General features: G+C 49.4%; 2 protein-coding genes across 2 annotated transcripts in view; both read right to left on the reverse strand.

Annotated features, from left to right (window-relative positions):
• Positions 1–522: 522 nt before the first annotated feature.
• Positions 523–1,406, reverse strand: LOC103316594. The gene is made up of 3 exons (XM_008210862.4): positions 1,278–1,406; positions 933–1,187; positions 523–869 (listed from the first exon to the last, which is right to left on the reverse strand). Exons 2-3 carry the CDS (start codon positions 984–986, stop codon positions 573–575), a joined length of 351 nt encoding a protein of 116 aa, XP_008209084.1. The 5' UTR covers positions 987–1,187; positions 1,278–1,406; the 3' UTR covers positions 523–572.
• The window catches only part of LOC100120786, a 33,178-nt gene continuing 9,981 nt past the window's right edge, over positions 1,239–24,435 (reverse strand). The window contains exons 4-17 of the mRNA XM_016988294.2: positions 22,653–22,857; positions 22,202–22,327; positions 16,197–16,250; positions 15,127–15,303; positions 14,393–14,524; positions 10,785–10,913; positions 8,398–8,588; positions 7,952–8,060; positions 7,605–7,811; positions 6,930–7,150; positions 5,694–5,907; positions 4,560–4,743; positions 3,676–3,778; positions 1,239–2,890 (exon numbers count right to left, since the gene is read on the reverse strand). Coding sequence (XP_016843783.1) covers positions 2,768–2,890; positions 3,676–3,778; positions 4,560–4,743; positions 5,694–5,907; positions 6,930–7,150; positions 7,605–7,811; positions 7,952–8,060; positions 8,398–8,588; positions 10,785–10,913; positions 14,393–14,524; positions 15,127–15,303; positions 16,197–16,250; positions 22,202–22,327; positions 22,653–22,857 — 2,175 coding nt within the window. The 3' untranslated portion in view covers positions 1,239–2,767. The remainder of the gene's footprint in view (positions 2,891–3,675; positions 3,779–4,559; positions 4,744–5,693; positions 5,908–6,929; positions 7,151–7,604; positions 7,812–7,951; positions 8,061–8,397; positions 8,589–10,784; positions 10,914–14,392; positions 14,525–15,126; positions 15,304–16,196; positions 16,251–22,201; positions 22,328–22,652; positions 22,858–24,435) is intronic.

Raw genomic sequence — 24,435 nt, forward strand, 5'->3', positions numbered from 1 at the left:
TCAACACAAGCGGCGCTATTTTCCGGCTGCAAGCTCCTCTGGCTTTTCAGCTCGAAAGTTCAAGTGCTTCATTGTATAACCCCGGCGAAATTTAGCCATGCCGACGACCTTGGCTCGGAGGCGCGAGAACTCGAGCGGAACTTTCTTCTTGTTACCGCGCGAGGGAAAGCGCAGAAAAAAGCCAGGCAGAGAAGAAGCGCAAGTAGCCCAGGACTTTGTCGCTCTCGCGCACGACAACTCCGGTAAATAAAGACCGAACAAAGCCAGTGAGAGAAAACAGAGGCATAAATAGATGAAGAGAGGGAGAGGCCAGGCGAGATAATTGCGCGGACGGCAGAACAAAGTAAGTGCGAGAGGCGGCGCGCTTTTCTTCCGCTTTTTTGCTCCGCGCTACGGCAGCTTTTCTTTTTCCAATTTCGTGCTCCCTCCGTGTACCAGATCAAAGCTCGCGTCTAATAGTTCCCCCCTCTCTCTCTCTCTCTCTCTCTCTCTCTGTCCTATCTATAAGTGCCTCTTACGGAGTTTAATTACGTAGGATAAACGGTCGTTTCGAGCTTTTTTTATTGCCGAGCTTACAGCTTGATGCGCTTGAAGATTTTGCCGTAGTCATAGTGGATCTTGCCATTGAGCTCGGGCTCGGGGATCTTTGGCGGGTGGACTTTCTCGTATTCCCGGCGGCTCTGCATCATTAGCAGCTCGAGACTCGAGGCCGGCGGATCGGGGCTCAGGTTGTACTTGTACGGCACGAGCTTCCAGCAGTGCTCCATCAGGCCTCTGTCGTTCGGGATTTTCTCGTCGTTGGGTTTGCACTTTTTTTCCGGCTTTCGCGGTCTCAGATGACTGGCCAGGAGGAAGGCTGTTACGAATACCTGTTGAGGTCGAGGTGGTGAGGTTCGCGTTTATCGTCGGTGCGAGAGGATTCCGTTACTCACCTTGGCTCCGTGCGGGATGACGTGTCGTTGTGGACAGAGGAAGCTTTTCTCCATTTTTCTCTTTTTTTTGCGATGTATACTTACTGCATGTTGTCGAGCGAATTTCACTGGTTGAATTTGGAGATGGAGAGTACAGAGGGAGAGCTTGCTACTTCATTGTGAATTTTGAGATAGGTTGGGGCGAACCGACGCCCGGCCGCGAATATTTCAGGGATATCAATCAACTCGACTGCAACTTCACGTCATTGCCGGGCTCTATTATTTATTCGACGAAGGAGAGGTCGTTGAATGAACGAGGCAAACACGTGGGCGCTCGATAAATTTTCATTTATTTATAAAACATACATGTATCGCTTCAACGATTATATAAATATGTTCCACTCCTCCCCGAAAACGCCTTAATGCTTATCAAACTTTACTCCCTAGATTCTTTTAGTCTACATTCAGCGAAGCCATCCGAGTATGGCAACGAAGTCGTTATCGTTTGTTTATAACATTCCCACTGTGTGTCTCAATTATACTTGTACAATAATTTTTCTTTATTTTCATCAGAAGAAAGTGTGTAATTATGTGTGGTACACGAAGATGAGAGTCCTAGTCTAGAGTAGTTCTATAAGAAACAATATACACGATAGTGAACGTATCACGAAGAGGGTATCTCTTATCCAATTATGCATAGTCTTTAAAAGATAAATCATCGGCGGGTATACGATATACATCGCGACGAAACGGAAGCATCCTGAGCACGTGCTTTTCCTACACCTTCAATGTAAAAAATTATAAAAACACGTACAGCATACGTCTCGCATACGCCGACCAATATAATCACCCACCGCATAAAACAAAAAATCAATAATCTCGTTCGTCATACCGGCGGGAAAACAAAAATCCTCGCGAAAATCTCTGCGCATAATCATTCGCAGATACGTGCCTCGACGAGCACGTGAAATCCGGATAAAAAATTGAAACGAGATAAAATAAAAAATAATACATCGTCCGGCTCGACAATAATAAACGGACAGAGGGGGGGGGCGGCATGGCGCGTAATCCAGCTTTCATCTTGCCGCTCGCGCGCGCAAAATCGATGCACCCGCTCCCGCAGAGCAAAAGACAGAACGAGAGCCATAGGTCGCGCGCGTACGTGCGCCAGCAGTCGCGACAAAACGGATCGACAAATAATAATTCTTTATCGCTCGCCCACGTTGATATTTTTTTTCAATTTTCCGTATCGCCCAGCTGACGACTCGTCGTCGACTAGTCATCATTTCCGGTTGAACATCGGAGTAGTTATCCGGTGACGCGGATGAATTTTTCAAGGATCGATGCGCGTACAATAGCCTTTGTTTGATTTTTGCGCTGCGGGCGAGTTTAAAAAAAACGCTGATTAATGCCTTCTTTCGCTCGAATGCTAGGAGAGAGGAAAAGCCTCGCAATCGAAAACAAGGGCGCTATACCCGCTCAACCGAAATTCGGAATCATATTGGATGAAAAAACAAAGATAGTCGAGCGGAACGCTGGCAATTTTGCAGAGCTGCGGCGGTAAAAATGCCGGATTCTCTCTCTCGTTCATTTCCCCGCGCATAGAACACACAATGCGCCTACTACAACTCATATATAGGTGTATGCGCGGCCGATAATAATAAAAATTCGCCGCAGTCAGCGCTGATCAACTCAAACACAAGCGGTTGCGAGCTTGCAAGCTAAGAGCTTTGCGTTCCCGCACCGCGTGTGCATGTGTATACAGTATACAGGCACACTTCCTCTCTCTTGCTTGCTCTCGTACGGTATATATAACGCAGTTACAACGCACACGAGAGCTCGATAATAATTTGTGCCTACGCGTTGTACTGCTCCTTGGCACTGGCTGCTGCGTCCTTTGGCTCGGCGCCGGCGTCGTTCGGGTCCTTGAAAAGAAACTGATAGGCCAGCAGGGTGCTGTTGTCCCAGGCGTACAGCTCCTGCGAACGGAAAATTAAAGGCCCGATGTGTATACGGGCGTTACGCACTGTCTCTGATATTGTATACGGACCTCCCCCTCCAACGAGTTATGGCTTTCGCTTTAGCCCCAGCGCAGTAGCGGATAGATATTTTAGCCGAAGGGAGGGAAAAAGTCTCGAGTGCCCTACTGCTATTTCTACGCGTAATACGAGGAGATCAGTGTACTCGGTAAGTATATACCGACGCGACGGGATCAAAATGCACGATCATTTCCATATCTACTCGCGTAGGTGCGTACGACTCGCGCGACATTCGCGGTATGACGCCAGCTCGACTAGAGAGCTCGAACAAGCGGATCAGGCGCGATTTTACGTGCAAATGAGCTCGCATAGCGGTACACGAGGGCATTGATTAATCGGATTGCGGAAGGAATACAGCCGAGGCATCATGCCTGCTGCGCGCATGAGTCGCTTGAGAGCAATCGCACGCGCGGAACAATTATAGCTACTGCTTAGTCGCACGCTAGTCGTAGAAGTGATTTTTCTTTTTGTAGATTGAGAGTTTTGTAATTGGATTGTAAAACGTGTGTATATAGCGGTATATAAGCCGTTTTGAAATTGAATTTCCCGCCGGTCCATATACGAGCGACGAGAAAATTGCGACGAAGCTCGGCTCTTGAAGTGCGGGAATTAAGGATTAATCCAATAACGTTTTACACGAATCGGGAAGCACGTAGTCCGTCGCGCGAGAGGTATAATTTAATCACTGCAGTAGGATTGACGAGATTTCCAAGCGTATAACTCACCTTCGTTTTATTGTTGTATCTCAGCATGGTCACCTTCTTGTAAGCGTTGAGGAAAGACAAATTGACGTTCAGGTGTTTGCCCTGGTAGAGATCGATCGCCAGGCTGGAACATTCCCAGTATTGAAAGAGCGAACAAAGAAACGCCGCGCGGTATCAATTTGCAGTTCTAACAGAGTTTCCTCCCCGAACGAAATCAATAATCAAGCCGATATCTCAAAAGTGTAGTAGAGGGTATGCAAAGTTTTTCCAATTAATTTTACACACAGTTCACCTCGCGAGAGGCGATTAATTAGTCATTTAATGCCTATTCTTAATGCCGACTTTACAACAAGCGAGCGATTCGATCGTATACACACAGACGCGCAAACTTTACCCTCTCGCGCATCGCGCGCGTGTAATTCGTTCCGTTCATTAAACGCGAAACGAAATCGTATCCACTGCGATGACACGTAGAAATTCCCGAGGAAAAATCTGCCAGTCTCTGAAAAAGCAACCGAAATCTAGATTAGCACACGTTCGCGCTGGGGGGAAGAGAAATACGTATAGTAGATATTCACCGTAGAATATAGCGCACCGTTGAAATATCTTCCGGTTCTCTCTTCATGCGTCGCGACGGCATTTCACGAGTCCGCGCGATTCAGCGAAATTTTAAAAAACTATGGATCATCCGCGGTACTCTGCTCGCAGCATTTAAAATTTAAAAATCTCGCTGGAACACACGAGGAGTACCTTTTACCACGTACGACTGCCTCTCGCGTCAACACAATCTGCCCCCAAAGAAAACATCGACCTCTTTCCGAGATATTTCCTCCGCGCTGTTTATACTCACTCGTGTATATGGAGGATATAAAGTGGTGCATTAGAGTGAAAAAAAGCGTCGTTACCTGATGTTCATGGTGGCGTCGGTGATACTGTGCACGGCGTAGAGGACGCCGCGCGAGACGAACATCTCGCCGTACTTGTGATGATCGACGCTGATGCTCCAGGCGTATTGGGGCGTCATCGTGTCGGGGTCGACTTTCATCACGACGGTGCTGTTGCTCGGCGTCCCGTAAATGGCCCATAAACCTGCACAGATCACACACACACACACACACACGATAATGGCTTCCGATGTAATAATAATAAGCCTCGAGCGACTTATCGCTCGTACACCACATCATCACTCGGTCCGATGATAGCACTTCTCGGTGAACTACATTCGCTTATATATAGAACACATGCGCAAAGCTCTCGATATCGCGGCGGATAATCTCGGGGAGGGCTCTCGTTCGAATATTCGAAACAATGCCCACACGGGAAAATAGAATCCCCCTCGGACAATACACAGATAAGTATGGAGAGCGAGTCATAAAGCAGCTTTTGTGGGAGAGAGTCGACTCTTTCAGCCGGCGTATATAGGAAAAATCCCATTCGTTTGTATCTGCCGTGTGGCGCAATGGGATTACCGCTCGGGCACGTATTGAGAAAGAGCCAAGGCAATTACGCGGAATAAGAAGCGATGCGGCGCGCCGAAGCGCGCTCTGATCGATGCTCGGCTGCGGCGCTATGGGATTTTTACGAGCCTATCGATTCACCGCGGAAAAGATTGCCTCTGTGTTTAATGACGCGGCAGAATTCGCGAAATGTGCATCTCGATTTATTAGATGCGACTTTTATATTATATTAGTGAGAGAAAAAAATCGTTTAAACGATATAGCTTCTTAACACATCCCATCGAGGTGCCGGAGGACTTTCTAATCTCGTTGCGCAAGCACTTTTCCCCTCGCCGCGCGAGCTTTCATTAGCCCTCGCTCTAGATACGCTCTCGGTTTAATTAAAGACGTCCGTCAGAGCTCTGCTGAGTATTTTCGAATTCCGATCCAGGCGAAAGATCCTGTCATTTTACCGGCTCTCCTCGCGCGGATCTCTTTACCCCCTCTCCCTCCTTATCTATCTGTGTGTGTGTTTGTGTACACGGTCTAGTACCGCTGGACGATTACCGATCGATCGCGACTTTTAAAACGTACAATACTCACCGTTCTCGTCCACGTCAAAGTCGACGTAATTGAAGTTGTGATTCGGCGTGTAGAGATAATTGCCGGTATTAACGCGCAAGCCGGGCAACTCCATCTCGAGCCTGCCGAAAGCGTAGATGGTGCCCTCGTTGTGCGTCAGATCCAGTCGTACGATGGACGAGCGGTTGTACGGGTTGTAGAAGAAGTAGCCGTCGTTCACCAGATGCCCGTTACCCTGTGTTGTACATACACGTGCATTAGCGCATTCATCCGGCCGTTATTTTTTCATCTAGCGACGTGAAACGCGGCGGCTACAATTCACTCGACGGTTCGTTCTCTCAGGGCGAGTCTCGCGAACAAAAAGTCGCACTTGAGCTCCCCATCACGGCGGCGCTCCTTTTCACCCTCTCTCCGTATGCGAGAGAGGACGATCAAGAAAGAGCGCCGCGCGTCTAATATGAAATGTCGAGAGAGAGAGAGAGAGAGAGAGAGAGAGAGAGAGAGAGCCACTCTGCGACGGTATAAAATTCATCCGAAGCTCGTAGCGCACGCGAAAGGCGCTTTATAGTATTATTATATAGACTGCTAATTTGAATACATTTTAATTAATTTAGTCCGCGCAGACATGCAAATTGAATCGCGTCGAGACGTGGCTTCTGATACAGTTGACGCGAGGAGAATATTTTCTCATTCAATTACTCTCCGCGCCGCGGCGCGTTTCTCTTGTACTCGTCTTTACCGCCCTGCAGGAGAGCGAAACGCACGCGGATGTTCGCGTCCACTCGACTTTTTATTAAAAAAAGCGCGACCCTTGAATATTTCTCTCTCTCTCTCTCGGCTCGCTCTTTACTCCTCGCGCGCGGCAAAACTACTCGGAGCTAGTGGAGAAATACGTAGCCGGCGGTGGCGTAATATAATACGAGTTCAGCCGCGCGAAACCGAGCGAGTTAAGAAAGTCGAGAGCTGCTTCGTTGCCGCGGAGAAATTTGTGAGAAATTACATCCGCCCTGTGCGTGCTTCGCTCATCTCTCTCTCTCTCTCTCTCTCTCTCTCTCTCTCTCTCTCTCTCTCTCTCTCTCTCTCTCCGATGGGGGGCAATAACGCGCGCTCGGGATACGTGTATTATAACTTGTACAAAGTAGCGTATATAACGTTTCTCCCTCTGGCTGCTATGTAGTGTAGCTGAACGCAGCCGCAAGTTCGAATTAATCAACGCGGTGAAATCTGATTCCCGCGTATGGTATAATTTATACATACCTGGAAGTTGTAAGGCAGCTTGATGCTGCGGGGGCTCTTCTTCTGCGCGTAGTCGTCTATGTCGGCGTACTCGAAGACGTGAGAGGTGTCGGTGCTGCGGGTGACCCAGAGCTTGCCTGCCGTCGACTGGCTTTTAGGCGACGCGTCCTGCATCCAGATGCCGTAGAGATCGTCCATTTGACCCTTGAACACGGGCTTGCCGACGGCTCCTATCACGCCGTCTTTACGCGACGAACGAAGACACGCTCGGGATTAGCCGAATCGCCACATGGAAATTTGCTCCGCTTTTGTCGGCGCTTTTTCCGAGGAAATATTTTACCCATCGCGCGAGGCTTGCTCGTCTCTTTGGAATCGGTTTTCCCTTTCAAATGCGCGTATAAAAGAGGCCAAAGAAATACATACGCGCGGGCGGAGAAAAGGAAGGAAATCGAAGCAGTCAAAGAGAGATGAATACACGCTGGCACGCCTGTGCGCGAAAACCAATGAACTGTCAAACGCGTCTATGAACGCGCGGGCTTTTAATAAAAATGAATTTTTGCGGGAGAAATACTCGGAATGCGCGGCGAAGAGAGCCGATGTATGGAAATTTTCATCTCGGAATTTTCCTTCCGCCGACAAAAGCGCCTGCGAATATTAAAATCTATAGTGCGTATACGGAATATACACTGCACTCACCGGCTACTCGAGGAGGCAGCCCCGGAAAATTGATGCCCGTCATCGGTTTGGCTTCGACGTCCTGATAGCCGCAGTTCGCCCGTGGACAGCTGTCGCAGTTTAATTGGGGCGGACAGAGATTCCTGAACTGCGGCCGAGGCGGCGGCGGCTTGCCGAAGATGGCCACACCCTTGGACTCGGAGGACGTCGCTGTCTTGTCGTTCACGTCTGTGTACAGCGGAAAAGTCTCTCTCGTATACGAGTGTTTTTCGAGAAGAAGCAAAAGTTTGGGATAATCGAGCGTGCGCCGATGCGATTCCCGCGCGGCTACGACCGGATTTTACGGATATTCACACATGCCCTCTCACCTCGAACTGTTACGACGCCCTTCGTCACGTTGTAGTTCTTCTTCACGGCGCAGTAGTAATTGCCGTAATCCGAGCTGGTGATTTTCGAGATCTTCAGCCTCATCTTGAACTGGAAATCGCGAAAAAAAATGCTCGTGAGTCTCCTCAACGGATCCTCGTTAAAATTCCTCTGAATGAACGTCTAGACGACGTCATCGTCAAAATTAATGACGCCGCCGGAGCGGAAGGCCTTTGACCGCGGGGGAAAAACGGCTCAAAGGTCAAAGCCGCAAAGGATGTAATCGCGTGAGCAACGAACTCGCGCGGCTTTCGAGAAAACAATGGTGCGCTGTACAGTACAGCGAGATATCACGAATAAAAGATATAAGCATCGAGCTGCGGCATTCGAAGCTATTCCTTAAAAGGAGAATTCGGGAGGAGATGAATTTTTGTTCTCTTTCTCGTACCTTGTAATCCCTCTTGTACTCGTCCTCCTGGATCGTCATCCTGTGCTTGTCCTTGTTCTCGACCCGACTGTCGCGGAACTCCCAGTAGAAATGTTCCGGCTTGGGGAAAGACTCGACCTCGCACTCGAGCACCACCATGCCGTGATTGCGTGCTCGTACTAGCGGCGAGCGAATCCTTATCAGCGGCCCGACTGCGCAAACGTAAGAGAGATTCATGCGTTTATAGCACCTTTTTCATCTCCCCGAAAATTAAAAGAAAAACGAGCTATTGTGATTCTTGTATATTCTCGAGGGACATTTCTGAGGGTTGCGCGCGCGGTCTGCCCAATTACTGATTTATACCACTGGCAGGGCGTTGTTTTCACAGGCGTCTGACCATGCCCTGCCCTGTTTCGCTTGACCCTCGTTTTGTATTTATATACGGAACTATACGCGCATTACGTATAATTCGAGCCATTACTCTACAGTATTATATAATTAAATGCAAATGTAAAGCTATTGGGAAAAGCCACTTATTGCGCGACTCTCAATCTGCGCTGTGCGAAGCAGCAGCGTAGCACAATATTAGCTCGTTAGCATAATAGATTTATTAGCGCACGCAGCGGCAAAATAAATTTACAGCCGACAATGCGAAGGTACAGACACACGCGCGCGCGAGCGTTTGATTGTCGAATAAATTATATCGACGAACGAAGCCGAAAGGCCCGCGCGCGCATCAAAATTCCAACAATGGAGGAGGACACTTTTTAATCAACGACTGCTTCGGCACTTCTTCCAAGAGGGAGAGGCGAACAGCTCGAATTTGCCTTCAAAATCCGATATCGAAAGTTTTCGATTCAATTAAACGTGATTGCCCGCACTCTATATACGATTCTCCGAGACAAACTTCGCATCTCTCTCTCTCTCTCTCTCTCTCTCTCTCTCTCTCTCTCTCTCTCTCTCTCTCTCTCTCTCTCTCTCTCTCCCTCAGGACCCTCTCCCTCCATTGACTCGCGCTTAATCAATGGAACTTATTAGAGATTCCAACTCCTTATCTGGAATTACCGAGAGTGAGAGACGGCTGGATTTTATCGCGCACTAAACCAACAGCCGGCCAACCGGTACACGCGCACGCGAAAAAGACACTCGACGCAAAGCAAAGTTTTCCCTTTACACAACGGCGAATAAGCACCGCATCGACTATTTAAAGCCCATGCGACAGGGGGCAGAGAAGCCACAGGGCCATTGTACGCCATAGCCGCGCGGCTTGTAAGCCCGTCAAAGTGCGCAATGACTCCTCAGATGTCGGATGTCGCTACAATACCTCCCGTTATCGGCTCTCCGCGAGAGACCACGACTGACAGCTCCGATGCAGCGCGCGCGCGAAGACGTCAGCAGAGAGTAAAATTCGATCCGAACGGAGAGAAAGAGCCGCGGCGGAGAACGTGAACGTCACTTTTTTTCCACGATATCCGCCCGACCATTATACACAGTCGAGCGGTAAATTAGTTTGGGAAATATGAAATGGAATTTCGCGCTGCTGAGCAAACCTTCCGAATAATCTCGTTGTTACAGGCTGAATATCCGGTTTAATTAATTCAATCCTCTGCGTATATTCCGCGCTGAAAGAGATGAGATTTCGAAAGCGTGCGATAAGCTTGTATTACACATTCCTGCGAAAACTCGCCGTCGAGGAATAAACTCGGTGAAAAATCGCATTCGCGTCTTCGCGAAATTAACGCGCCGCGGGGGAGATAAGGGAAGCAAACAAGCTGCCACCGCATGTGCGGGAACGTGATACGCGCGAATCAGCTTAGAAAATTCCGGTGACAAACGAGAGTTTCGCGCGCGGACGTAATTCCACGCGCAGGGCCGTGACCGCTATATATACTGCTTCTGTTTCCGAGAGAGGAAAATCGACTCGAAGCCGTATACAGCCGCGGCGGGTTCCTTATTTTCGCCGAACCGCCTTTATAGCATCGAGTGGCTTCGCCCACAGCTATCCGGAGGTATGAATTATCGTTTGTTTTGAGGTCATCGCGCTGTACGCGCTGATCGGCAAAACTTTAGCCTGCGCGCAGTTACGAGAGAGAGAGTGGAATTCGCTCGGTGGAAAAACGATGTTTACCCTTGCGTGCGCATCGGCTTTTCATATAGGTATACCTTATATGGAAAGTCTGAAAGCGTCGTTGTCGGAGTACGCGATTGATTTGTGTTTCAATTTCAAAGTTGGCTCGCTTTTGTTGAAATCCGTTTTAATATTCGCGGACGATGGGGAAAACGATAACAAACTGAAAATCCGCTGAAAGTTTGACGCTGTGATTAAAAAAAAAAAAAAAAAAAAAAAAAAAATAGTGGAACGTGCGCTGGCTGCTACACACAATTTCATTAAAACTTCAAAAACTCACATTTAACGCCGAGCATGTATTGTTTGGTCGCGCTGGGCGGTATGCCATTGTCTGCGGTGCAGGTATAATTTCCCCAGTCGTCCCTGTGCACCGACGACAGATTCAAGGGACTCCCGTAGACTGCTGACGCTGAAACAAAAAGAACGTTCACATACAAGTACTCTCGCGAGTCTCCTATACGCGGATAACGCGCAGCGTTATCGAATAGTATATAATAATCGATCGGTCGCTGCACCGATGCGTGAGTGGAAATTGCTGAATTAGCGAATCGATAACCCACGCGTACTCTATTGAAAAAAAAAACAATCGTCAACTCGCTCGAGCTCGCAATGGTCGGTCATACAATTGCGAAAAATCGCGGGGATTTATCGCGCGGGAGGAAGTAATGGAAAATACGAGAAAGCAAAGGTCTGTTCTTCCGGGCCAGCGAACGCATTTATAGTCCAATATTTCCAGGAGCCTTGAAACAACAGCGCAGCTGCCCTCAAGTACACTCGACGTGATTCACGACACACACACACACACACACACACACACACGAGCACAAAACTTGCTCTTTTTCTCTCGATCGAATTCCACGCGGTATTACGTCTATAGAGAAGGCCAACTCGGTCTCTCAGCCGCATGAATCATTGGCCCTTGGCCGTGTGTGCGTGTGTGTGCAATTCCAGCGAACAGAGACGTCGCCGGCACTATACATACACGACTGGCGCGCAGCTCGATTGAAATTTCTGGTCAGTTAAGCGTCGCGGACCGCCATCGGCGGGTGTCATCGTGCGCGCGGCGGCCCTTCATTTCGCATTCAAAGCTCGACGCGACGCGAGCTTCCACTCGACAGCGTATTCCGCGCGTCTGCTCGGTCGGATTACGCGTGTATATATGCAGCCTCTCGGGAGACTACTCCAAAACTTTCTCCTCTATGTGTATACGTGTGTAGCTGGGCTCGCGTGTCAGGAGTTGCGGGATCATTAGTACGCTCCGCGAATTTCCCGAAATTTCTCTGTACTGTCCGCGCCTGACCGATTCCGGCGCTTTCCACTGCGAAGAAGAATAACATCTCGTACACGTCGTGTCCCGGGCTGTAATGCGCTCGACTTCTCTCGCTTATTCCTCACCCCGACGAGAGAGAGGCTTCTCATTAGCCCCAACTCGTTCCGGCGCCCTCGACACGGCACGTTAAACTTCACGCACGCGGTAGCGGCCTCCTGCGGTGACTATTACCCCCGTGTGTGTACGCTCTGGGCCACTGCAACGCGAGCCTCCGTCGACGCAATATAGGACGGAATGCTGTGTGTGTCTAGGAGGCCTGACGACGTCGTGCTGAAATTAAAGCCGAGAGAGAGAGAGAGAGAGAGAGAGAGAGAGAGAGAGAGAGAGAGAGAGAGAGAGAGAGCTGTTAGCGCTTGTATACTGCTTTCGCGCGCGAGGATCAGCCCTGAGTAGAAAAGTTTTGCGGGGGAGGACTGGATTCTTCTTCGACGAAGGTCGCGAGATTCGACCTAAGCAGCGGGGAAAATTAGTTGCTACTCTCGACGTTCAATCTCACCAGCGCGCATGTGTGTGTTGCCAGGCCGTTGACGATTTCGCTCTTTCTTTTCTCACTGTCTACTCTGGCCATTTCTCTCGAGTCAGCGGCCGATGCGTAATTCTCCGCGCGTCTATTGCCGCGAGGCTCTCGAAGGAGCCGGCGCGATAAAAGGTAAGTGCGCTCCGGGTACTTGGCTAAATTGGATTGTTGCCTTTACTTTCTCTTTTTTTCCTCTCTCTCTCTCTCTCTCTCTCTCTCTCTCTCTCTCTCTCTCTCTCTGCGCTAGTCGCGCTTTCTTTGAAATTCACTTGCGCTGAAAGCGACGCGCGCTCTTGATGCACCTGCCGCGAGGACGATCGTCGACTGCTCTCCTGTATTATGCTCTTCAACGCAGGGGGCATTATAACTACTGTACTCGACGTAAACGTTTAATTCGCCGCGTCTAGAAAGTTATAGCGATTTTTTCTCCTCCAAATTTAATCAGCGGACACAAACACACACAGCGGCTGCTTTGAAAAATAGAGCGATAAAAGACCGAGTCCAATTTCGCCGGCTGCCACTTTAACTCCGCGACCCTCTACCCCCCTCCCGAATTAAAACCTTCAACAAAGCGCTTACTCTCTCGCAACAGCTGCTCTTCGTCGTAGGTATCTCCTCGTTCACGGGGACGTAAAGTGGCGATCGCGCGCTTGATAAAAACGCTCCGTGTGATCGCCGTTTGCGTCAAGCGAATTCCATTTTCCCCGACGCAAGCACGCGTGTATTGACTCAAGCGTATAATGCATGCGTGTACGTGCCGAGCTTTGAGAGAGCCTTAACGATGTTTGCCAGGTGCAGCGTCGGGGAAGTGCGTTTGCCCCCAGCAAGGGAATTACTGCGTACGTAGGCTGGGAAGAATACGAGCTTGGGGTGGGCCTTGCGCATAAGCAAATACTCTTGTTTGAACGTCACGGGAGGGAAAGGGTGTTCTTTTCTTTTTTTTTATATGCGTCAGGGCCATTGTTTTCCCTTTAACACTGGCGAAGTAATCGACGACGTATAATATTCCGAACTATTGCGAGCATAATAGCATTAGAGGCTGCTACTGTGAGGTTATTACTCGACGCTGTGTTAATCTCGTCCTCGAGATAAGAGCGGTTCGAGTTTAACGAAGTTTATATGTTAATTAAGCTCGGATAAGCAGCTCTGGGTTTATACGTATACGCGAGACGCGAGCTTTTATAAGCGCAATGATATGGAAGTGCCGTGTAGCAGCTTTGAGCTCAATAAACACGCACGAGTGTATGCGCGCTCGTTTGCGTAAGACAGCTTTATTGCGGCGTTCGTATATTTATTCTTTCGGGTATAAACATCAGCGAACCCGTCGCAGCCGCGTGACGATGATTGATGCTGATAATATACCTGCACTCGTAATAATTCCGCGTATTTACGTATATCAGTACAGTCGCGAATTCATCTCTTCCCAGAAAGATTACATCGTCGAACTTTCCGAAATAATTGCCGAGTTTCCCCAACTTCCGCAGGTCACTATAATACAACCCCGAAATATATCGAAGGCGCATAATGAGCGCGCGAGCGCATATGAAACTTCAGTAAAGCGGTATACGTGTACAGCCGTGCGGCTGACGGAGCGACGTTCTATGCCGCATGTAAAACGAGCATTATCATTAATTCGCTCCTGCGCTGCGGAGTGCTCCTGTATATGAAATATAATTCTCGCGTGTGTTCGTGCGCGCGCGCGCGCACGAATATTGAATTCGAGCTTGGTCAAGTATCCCGTTCTTCCTACAGGAATATAGCACACACACACACACACACACACACACACACGCGCGCAGATATATATGGCCAAATAATCTTTGCAAATGAGGTTTCAAGCGCTAATGTTCGCTGATAGATCTACATGTCAGCGGTATTTCGGGAATTCATGATACAGCCCGCATTACGGCCCTCGCGGACACGTGAAATTCTGATGGTGACGTATAATTAGGCCGATTATGTGCTGCTTACAGCCTGTTGATTTCAATGCGCTCGTGTGTAGTGTATTTTTTCAGAGGAGAATAAGCTCGAGTGTACTTACCGTACCAGAAGCCGGTGTGAATGAGCTGACCGTCGGGCCTGTGCCACTGGACGATCGGAGTTGGCTTACCGGAGGCAAAGCATTCGAGCCGCACGTTCAGCCCTTCCTCCGCCATCAGCGTCACGTACTGCCCTGGTGGAAGATTCGAGAGTTGTATCGAGTTATATTACGAGCCTACTGCACTGCTACACGTATATAGTACAGGAACTACATAATAGCTCGGCGAGCATACAAGAATAATAAATTATACCGCCCGCGCGCGAATCCCCGGAGAGCCGAATTCCGGCGCTCCATTGTTTTTACGAACGGTTTCAAATTCTCCCCCCACGCAGCCTCCGGGCTGAATGTCGAATTTCGCCTTTATACTTATATGCATATATATATACCACACACGCGCATTGTTCGCAATGAAACGCGCCGTTAACGAGCCTTTTCGTATGTAGACATAGGCGCGAGAGCCTGCGGGACCAGTTAATTTTTGAGCCGCGACCGTGATTTCCAATATAAAACCCATTTCTTTACGGCGGGGGAGGAGTAATTTTTCAACGGCGGGATATAATGCGTCATTGTGAACACGACGAGCGAACGCAATTATAAAGCAGGCGGCATGATGAATGCGTTCCATGTGTATCATTAAAATTAAAACAAACGAGAGAGAGAGAGAGAGAGAGAGAGAGAGAGAGAGAGAGAGAGAGAGAGAGCGACGGCAATAAACAAAAGGGGTATAAACTCACCTCGGATGTCACCGCTGCTGGCGATCGAAGGTGGTACGAGCAGGTCGTTGGTATTGACTTTCAGAGCAGAGCCATTGCCTCGCAGAGGCGCGTAGCTGACGATACCGGGTAAGCCAGGACTGCCGTCCTGGCCAGGTCGGCCGTCCTGACCTGGTGGACCGCGTAGGCCCATTTTTCCTGAAACAAGCGTCGATGCGTGGATTCAGGCGATTGACCTCGTGCGTGTACCAGTTCAGATACGAAAGGGCTATTGTTTCTCCAGGCTTTTGTATACACCCGCGTCGGGAGATACGTTATTTTTTTTTCATTTTTATTAACGGGTTCGTTTTACGTCGCAGAGTTTATCGGACGTGTCGGCTCTTTCGAGAGTGCAAAATATAAATAATTTTCCTTTTACGACGGAAACTTTTACAGCTCTCTCAGAAGTTATACAACAGCACGACTGTATCGCGCGCGTGTACTCGAGCTTTCGAAAAAAATCGCACGAGAAAACTCGACGCAGTGACAAGTTACGAGTATAGTCTAATCGAATCACGCGATGGAGCGATTCCGCGAAGAAACGTTCCAAATTAAACGAGAACTCGACGACTAGACTCGCTTCCACAGTGTATGCATGGGTGATCGCGAGAGCGCTATTTTTACGAATTTAAACCGCGACGCAGCGAATCTCGCGGCGTCTCTCGGTAGAAAATTAATTTCCCCCTTACTCCCTCTCCCTCTCAAGCGCGCGAGAGGGAGAAGTTGCGTGTACTAATGCGCGCGACAAGCTTACTTAGGCTCTCCCGAAGTTCTACGACTACGTCTCGCGAGTCGAGGCTGTACTTTGGTCCCACGTATACTATAGCGCCAAAGAAATGAGATAACGAAGTAATTAAGCGCTCGTTAACCTCCCAATCGTTTCACGTTTAATCAACTACGCAAAGCGGCTCCCCTCAATAATCGTCGCGCCCTCGACTCGCACAAAGACGCGTTGCGGGATATTCCCCTGGGCGAATTCGAGCGGGGAATTTTCGGACGGTATAACATCGCGTGGGTTTATTTATTTATTCTTTAAATTGGACAGAACGTACCTGGAGTACCCGGAGGCCCTTGGGGTCCCTGCGCTCCTGGCAAGCCGTTTCTTCCTGGAACAGAAATGGGTTTTAGTTAAAAACGGTGAGGCGCGTGCGTGTGCGGTTTTATCAGTGAGAGATGGTAAAAAGCTGGTTTTCTCTTCTTTTATTCTCGCTGATCGCCGATAAAGTAAATTTCATTTTTCTCGACGCGGCGGACGCGTGAGTCTATGCATATACTGACAGTTATTGATAGAGTGATTAAAGTGATATTCCCGACGCATTTTATTAATCCTCTATAATTAACGTGTCGTGTAACGCAACGTCGATTCATCTCTTTCCGAGAGCAGCATAATTAACATCGAGTATGAGTAAATATTTGATGCGAGCGCGTAATAAATATAATATACACGCGATATCCATTTATACCGAGCTCTCCATTCGAAAGAAAGCAAAGCATTCCTCTCGCGAGGAAAAGGCGAAATTCCAGCGCACGCCTGCCTCCTTCTCTCCCGACGAGAAACGAATCTAAAAGCCGAGCTTGCAATATACGCTATACGCGTATACACAGAGCGTCGGGAAACTTTATACTCCTCCGCGCGCGACCGTCGCGAAAAATCGCATGAACCTCTCGCTTCTTCCCAGCCCTCTCTCGTGCACACGTTCCGCTCTGTGCAAACTCGCGTATGCACACTCGCGAGGAATCGAAGCGTCTAGGAGGTAAGTAAGTATGCAGCCGAACGTCGTCTGCGAGAAATTCATTCGCGGCGCTTATAAAGCGCTTTTCTTCATTCTAAACATGCTGCCGCTGCTGCAGCGCTGCAGAGTACAGAATGGCCGCGTAAAGCGCGTCGATGTTAAATTTAGAGCCGTGCGCGCGCGCTAAAAATTTATAACCCACTTAAACTCGAGGGGCTCGCGCTGTGAAGCGTATGTGTCGCTCGATATACGTGTATACGTGCAAGCATTATTCAGCGTGTTATATGAGAATATACCCTCCGGAGATACTCCGATAAGTGTTACAGATATTATATAAACTAAACAAGTATATAACATAGTCGCGCTGAGCGTTTTCGGATATAACACTATACAGCACAGCGACTCCTCGGCGGCTAAATTCGTTACGCAGAATCGCGTTTGCGCGGGCCACAGATCCCAGCCGCATTCTCATTCAAGAGTGCACTTAGCGAGATCGCCGCCGCGGCTCTCTCACTATATATACGAGCGCGCGCGGCGCATCATATACCGCAGACGAGCTCAGTGGTAGCGAGAGATATCGCAAACTTGCAGAGCGCGAAACAAAAGAGCAGACGCGTAAGCGATCGATACCGCGCGGCTGCGAAAAAATATCGGCTGCAGCTATAGCGCGAGGGGAGAAAAGGCACTTTGAAATAATGGAGCTGTGTGTATTTGGCAAGCGAAGCCATCGCGGGAGAGTTATGCTCTCCGGGAGTGAATTTCACGCCGTGGCTCTGGGCAATAATCGCTGAATAAATTCGAGCGGAAAAGCGTCGGCTTCCTCTAAGCTAAACACCCGCCTCCTAAAAGAAAACAGTCGGCCCTTTCGTATTCGAACACATACGCACACTTCCAGAAGATTACTCAAATCGCATGCTCGAATTTAATTGATAGAGCGACACGCGATAACACGTAAAACTTTTATCGAAGCGAGATCGTCGAGGCATTTTCTCGATGCGGCGCGTCGTCGGCGGAATATAAAAATCCGGGAGGAAAACAGCGGCACTCAGCTCAAGGAGCAGAGTAGCTGCGCGGAGGAAATGACAGAGCGCGAGCACAAAAGGGGCGAGGGAGAAGAAAGGCCGCCGGAGAAAAGTATAGACCGAGTGCACGTGTATACATCTATATATACAGATGGAGTGAGAAGGAAAGAAAGAAAGAAAGCGCATGATCGCGGGATGAAGCAAATTGAAGTTGCAGCGTCGGCAGCGACGTCCATCAGTAGCCGGCTCTGGCTTCGAGTCGCGCGCGCACATTGAAAAGCACCTCCCTCTCTTCTCTCTCTCTCTCTCTCTCTCTCTCTCTCTCTCTCTCTCTTTCTCTCTCTCTCTCTCTCTCTCAATTCGATGGAACGGAAAAATTCGCGAGCTGCCGGCGAATAAAGGCGCCCCGCGAGAAACGACTCGGGGAAACGATGCGCGCGGAGTTTGTTCGCGGATAATCGCTTTGATATTGCCGACAGAGAGGGAGGTGGATTGTGTGTTCCGAGGATTTTCAGAGCTCCGCCGCAGCGCTGAGCAAAGAGCGCTTCTGCCCGCTTGCGGATGCGTTAATAGTCGGATAAATATCGCCGGGGATCGAGCTCTTTTTGCCCGCGGTGTGTATTTGTACAGAGAGTCCGCATTGTATATAAGTATATATATATTCTCTTTTTGCGTTCCATCTATCCATATATACGAAGAGAGGGGAAAATCCGCTTTCTCTCTGAAACGCGTGCATAATGCGCTTACGCCGGAATCCGAACGTAAAAACGCGCCGAGAGCTGGAAAGGAAACTGGCTCTGGCTGCTGCAGCGGATTTCTCGTTGGGAAATTGATTTTATAGCACAGTTTGGCTAAAATCCGCTGTTAAGTCACGCCTATCTGTGACTAAAGTAGTCCTTTTTTGCACCGTGAGGTTAGCGCACGAGCTACGCTCGGGTGCTAACTGCGCCGTGTAAAAAAGTACCATTTAAGTCACACGTATCGTAATGTACTATTTGAAGCGAGAGCTATCGCTCCAGCAGAAAGGAGACCGGGAATTTGATTTGAAAGTCCTTTGTTGTGTTCTCTCCCTCTCTCGAAACACACTGCAGAAGACAGTATATAACTACCCTCATCCCTTCCCTTTCTCTCTACCCGAGCTGCGCCGCTGCAGCAGCTCGTCGGAGGCTTTACTTATACAAAGGAGCGCCTTTGAGCTAATATAATTCATATGATAACGAAGCAGAGACTCCCGCAGAATGCGATATGCACGCAGCTGCTCGATTATATCTCTCTCTCGGCCCTCCACTGCGTTCACGCTCCGCACTATGCACAAAACGCGAACTTCTTTTATCAAAATCGAATAGTTACACTACGGCGCATTATGTAACGCGCGCGGACGACTGCGGATTTTTCCCCCTTTTCGTTCTTTACGATCCATAAAGCTCCATAATGCTTTACGATCGGCAAAGGGCCTCGTGAAAATTCTCGCCGCCGCGCGGCTCGAAGACGGTATAAAATTAACCGTATACGTCCGCGTGAGCCTCCTCTACTACTAAATATAGAACTCCTCGAGCTGCGTCTTAAGGTCCAGCGTCTTCGGCTATCGATATTCTAAGAATGTACATCCGATAAACGTGCGATATACCCTTCGCTCGTCATTGTCATGCATATGATGAAGCCCATATCTATGCCTACCCACATACTGCTCTCGAAAAACGCTCCGGTAAATAGAGAGGTCCTTCTAAATGCCCCGTACTCGCGGAAATAAAAGCCGACCTGCACGTGTGTGTATGTGTACCATCCGCGAGATTGAAGTTTATCCCGGACGACGTCGCCGGAGGCCGTTCCCTCATACTCTCTACTGCAGGCGCGGAAAACAATCCTCGTCGGAAATGAGCTCGCGTCTTGTAAAGAAATTTCTCCCCGAGAAATGCCATATCCAGCGAGATCCTGTTTATTCGACAATCGGCGCGCGAGGCTCTTTTTATATCTCCGCTCCCATATAGTGTAGTACACGTATATGTGTGAGTGTGTTCTCGGCCCGAGGCGACAGCGTCGTACGTGCGAGGGGCCAGTAGCCGCGAGAGAGATAAAGAGAAAAGATGAAAGAGAGACGGACTTTTACTTACTTCTCTTCGGGCTACTGCTCAGAGCAGAGCGGCGGAAAGGAGGTTGCGATTTTCGAGCTCGTAGAAATATGCGGCGGCGGAAAGTAGGCTGAGCTGAAGTTTTACGTGCGGGGCCGAGCGCGACGTTATCTTTTTTATGCTAGATAACATTATTACTGGGTGTATGAGCGCGAACGCGGCGATTTTCTGCCGGAAGCAAATTGAAAATGCCGTCCGAGTCGTTAAACAGTCGAATGGCCGCGCGCGCTGCGATTCCGTCGTCAATGTAATCTCACCTTAGGGAAATGCCGGCAAATGGAGCGAGAATGCGAACAGAGATAAAAAAGGGGAGTCGGCTAAAAGGGTGCAGGAAGAGCGAAAAAGAGAGAGAGAGAGTGAGAGAGAGGGAGAGAGAGAGAGGAACAGAAGCAGGTGGATTAAGTATTTTTCCCGGACGCGATTTTATTTGAAATGACTCTCTTGCATTTTCGAGCGGCTCTCTACGAGACTTTAGTTCTTTGGACAACAGCTGCAAAAAAAGGGAGAATCGAAACGCTTTCTTCCTCCTGCGGGTGATTATCCCATAATTCCGATCCGATTATACGCATTGGGGTGAAAAAGCGAGATGCACCGCTTAATTTCCAGTTTTCCCAGGCGAGAGAAAAACGCGTCAATAACAGCCGCATATACACGCGTTTAAAAAGTCGCGGAAATTCAATGCGCGCGAGGAAGAAAAAGGGGTAAATGCGCTCGCACGAGAGCGACTGCATTATTACTCATCAGCCGACGTCTTGGCGACACACTTTCTCACAGTCTGCCTATACACGGGGCCTCCATTCTTCCGGAAAAAGACGCGAGCATCTTTTAATGAACGCCTAGGCCGGTGCACGTATACTCGGCTCGCCATCAAAGCTCGGCTTTCAGGCCGGCCGATGAAGCTTTATACGAGCTTTTCGGAACTTGGTGTACATAACGCCGCGCGTAGAACTTTTCCCTTCTCGTGAAAAGACTCGCTCTCTCAGAGAGATTTGAACTTTTTACGCGCGCAGAGGAAACCTTTCTCTCGGGCTCTTCATTTGGTTAGAGAGAGGAAAAGTAGAGGAATGGCCAGCGGGCGTCGAAGCTCTTTCTCTCCCTGCCGCGATTTTTCATACTGCTGCCGCTGGGGGCAATTTTTCACTCGGCCTTTTTTCTGCAGCGAAAGATTGTTGCGTCGGACGCAAAAAGCAAACAAAATCTGACCTGTGTGTATAGAATATACATAGGCGTGGAGGGCAGTACGCGTCGTTCTTATTCCCTTTTTTGCAGCCAAGAGGGAGAGAGAGGTCACCAGCACACAGTATAGACAGATTAGGGCGATAAGTTGTAATTGAGCGAGGCCGCGCAAAAAAAGGCTCACAAAGCGTCTAATCGTCCGGGGAGATCTCTTTTCTTCTCCGCACGTGCGCTACAGGTCGTGTGTATAGAGAGAGAGAGAGAGAGAGAGAGAGAGAGAGAGGAGATTGAATATAATTCGGGCCGTCGCGTCTCCGTTTTTCCGAAGCTTCTTTCGTCTTCGGCCAGATGATTGAATTAGAACTGCGGACACAGGTGATGGAAAGAAATTTTTTGCCTCGTATATACGCGCTCATCGAGGCTACTCGGGGAGTCGAGTGTTATTGAGAGCTTTTTTTGTTGTTGCTGCTCTACGTCCTTTTACCCCCCCCCCCCCCCCCATACTGCTCTCTGCATGGGTTGATGGAAAAATTTTCCCCTTTGTTCGGTTTCCCAGAAGTAGGACGCGCGCGATGAGAGTATAATTTTTCGATGAAAAATTTTTTAATAAACGCTCGTCGCGCCGAGGATGAATAACCGTAGCGCTCGTGCGTCATCACAAATCACGGCTCGCGAATTACCCGCTCATATCCGCGAGGGGAAAAAAATGAGGCCGAAATCCAGTCGCGAGGAGATGGCGCATAAAAGTGCCCGGGGAATTAAACGCTTATTGTGATTCGACGCAATGAAAATAGCCGCGCGGTGATAACGAGCTGCGCGCGGACTAGTGCTCAACAATGTTTAATTAAGTTTCTCCGGCGCTCGCGGCGAGTGCTGTATACAGCCGCGCGCGCGAAGATAGCGAGCCTGTGTGTAGGAGAGAGAGAGAGAGAGAGAGTGAGAGAGAGAGAGAGAGAGAGAGAGAGAGAATGAGAGACACACATAGGAAAATACGTACCGTCGGTGCCGTTACGGCCAGGTGCTCCGGGAGTGCCATTCAGTCCGGGCTTACCGTCTTGGCCGGGCACACCGTCGTTACCGCTGCGTCCAGGAAGTCCGTCCAATCCCGGCTCTCCGGGAATACCTATGGAAGACAATGCAGGCATAACATCCGGAATACTATACTATCCCAGCCTAGCTCTCCATTCGGAAATGGAGATGCCGGGATTCTCGCCGGCCATCAGCCGCACTCCCCTCTCCGGAATCCCATCAAATTAATCAAGTTTATACATATATATAGACGTGCTGTGAACTATAGCGCCTCTGCATTGTGTATACACATTGTCGTTCCCGCTATTTTACCTTTGACTAGCGAACGATAATCGCGCTATAATCAACCGAAATGACGCGTGGTTTAACCAAATCAATCGCAATTATCGTCTACAGCACACAACAGCTTTCTCACTCACCGTCGATGCCGTCTAGTCCAGGCCCACCCCTGAGTCCCTCGGGTCCAGGCGGACCCCTCGGTCCAGGAATGCCGGGCGATCCCTGAATCCCAGGCAGACCCTGGTCGCCCTTGGGCCCGGGAAATCCATTGCTCCCAGGCATCCCGGGTGTTCCGGGCGGACAATACTCGGCCGTTTCGCGACACATCTTCTGGATAAAGTCGGACTGTCGACAGAATGAAAACAGATCGATCTCAGTCTCGATTAAGCTAGGCACTATTTATATAAGCCGCGCGCAGACAGCCCCAGCGTCTTGTTGTTATCCGTTTGCGCGCGGCGGCTTTATGGAGCGGTAATAACGGATCGATCCGCGACTGCTTAATCGACTGACAGTAACGGGCCTTTTGTGCGTTTAACGTCGCCGGGAGAAGTTTTGAGGTGAGCGGGAGAATAAATATAAATCGCGACGCAGCGTGAATCAATGGTTCGTATGGTTTCTTCATATATATATATATAGGTATACAGAGGAGAACGAGAGCAAAAGTCACCGCGTTGATGCATTGACGAGGAGAGAAGGACGGGGGGGGGGGCGAAGCTCCGAGTTACGAACGAGCGCGTGTAAGAGAATGACTAATTGGAGAAAGCTTAAAGTGGAACGACGTCGACGTAAAAAGCTCTGTACATCCACGTCCGAGCGACGTTCAGCCGGTGATACAACGGACAATCGGATATATAACCGTTTTGAAATCGGCTATCTTTCTTTCTCTCCCGATTGTCGAGCAGAGAGCTTTGAAGCTTCAAAGCTAGCGGCGCGAAGCATATAAAACCTGCCGTTCGACAAACGTTTCGACGTCTCTCGCGACCGGGGAGACCAATAAAACCGCGCGCTACAGTGAAACTCCTTTATCCCCCCTCTCCCCCGCGCACAGGCTCTATACATAAATCATATCAGCTCGTCCGAGCCCTGATGCTCTTATAAGCCCCATAAACAAGCGCTTTTTTCTCCCTTTCTCTCACTCCGCGCAGATAACGCCTCGCGCGCGGTTTATCTTTGATTTGTGCCGCCGACCTACATAATACAGCGGTGGTGTCGAATAATCTCGCGACTTTCCACTCGACGGCTCGTGCCCGAAGCGATCAAGTGTATGGCCGGCTGGAATTTCCAGAGTCGACCGCACCTTATCTGATTTAATTAGGACGGGCTGCGGACTATGCCTGCGGTGCCTCTGCAGGATACGGTGGCGAAATTATCTAACAGGGGACTGAGGAGATTATGAGCGACAGTGTGGGCTAGTGATATAATCCGAGGATATCGAGCCCGATGCAGATAAGGTTGTTCCGTAAAGTTCTACTGCAGACGCATTCAAATCTCTCTCTCTCTCTCTCTCTCTCTCTCTCTCTCTCTCTCTCTCTCTCTCTCTCTCTCTTTCTCGCGACGACGAATCTTTTCTCCTCGTGAGAAATGTCCAACTACAATAAAACTTCCCGACGTTTTTTAACGGGCCCGTCAAGCCGAGATGGACTGCGCAAAGTTGGCCTCGCGAACACTGAAACTTCTGCGTCGTAACGTATATAGGCGACGACGTGCGCGAATATTTGGATTAGCTATATATACGTATGTATGTATAATGCGAAGGACACAGGGATATCAGCAGCCAAAGGCGTCGCCTCGTCACTTGAGCCATCCCGAGCGTCTGCGTATTACCTCCCGGAGAATCGAGCCACATTAGCGTGTGTCAGGTCTAATGGTCCGCGTCTATGTTCTCTCTGTCTCTCTCAGCACTCGAAGGAGCAGCCATGAAAG

Source organism: Nasonia vitripennis, chromosome 5, assembly GCF_009193385.2.
Source record: "Nasonia vitripennis strain AsymCx chromosome 5, Nvit_psr_1.1, whole genome shotgun sequence".
Taxonomy (NCBI): domain Eukaryota; kingdom Metazoa; phylum Arthropoda; class Insecta; order Hymenoptera; family Pteromalidae; genus Nasonia; species Nasonia vitripennis.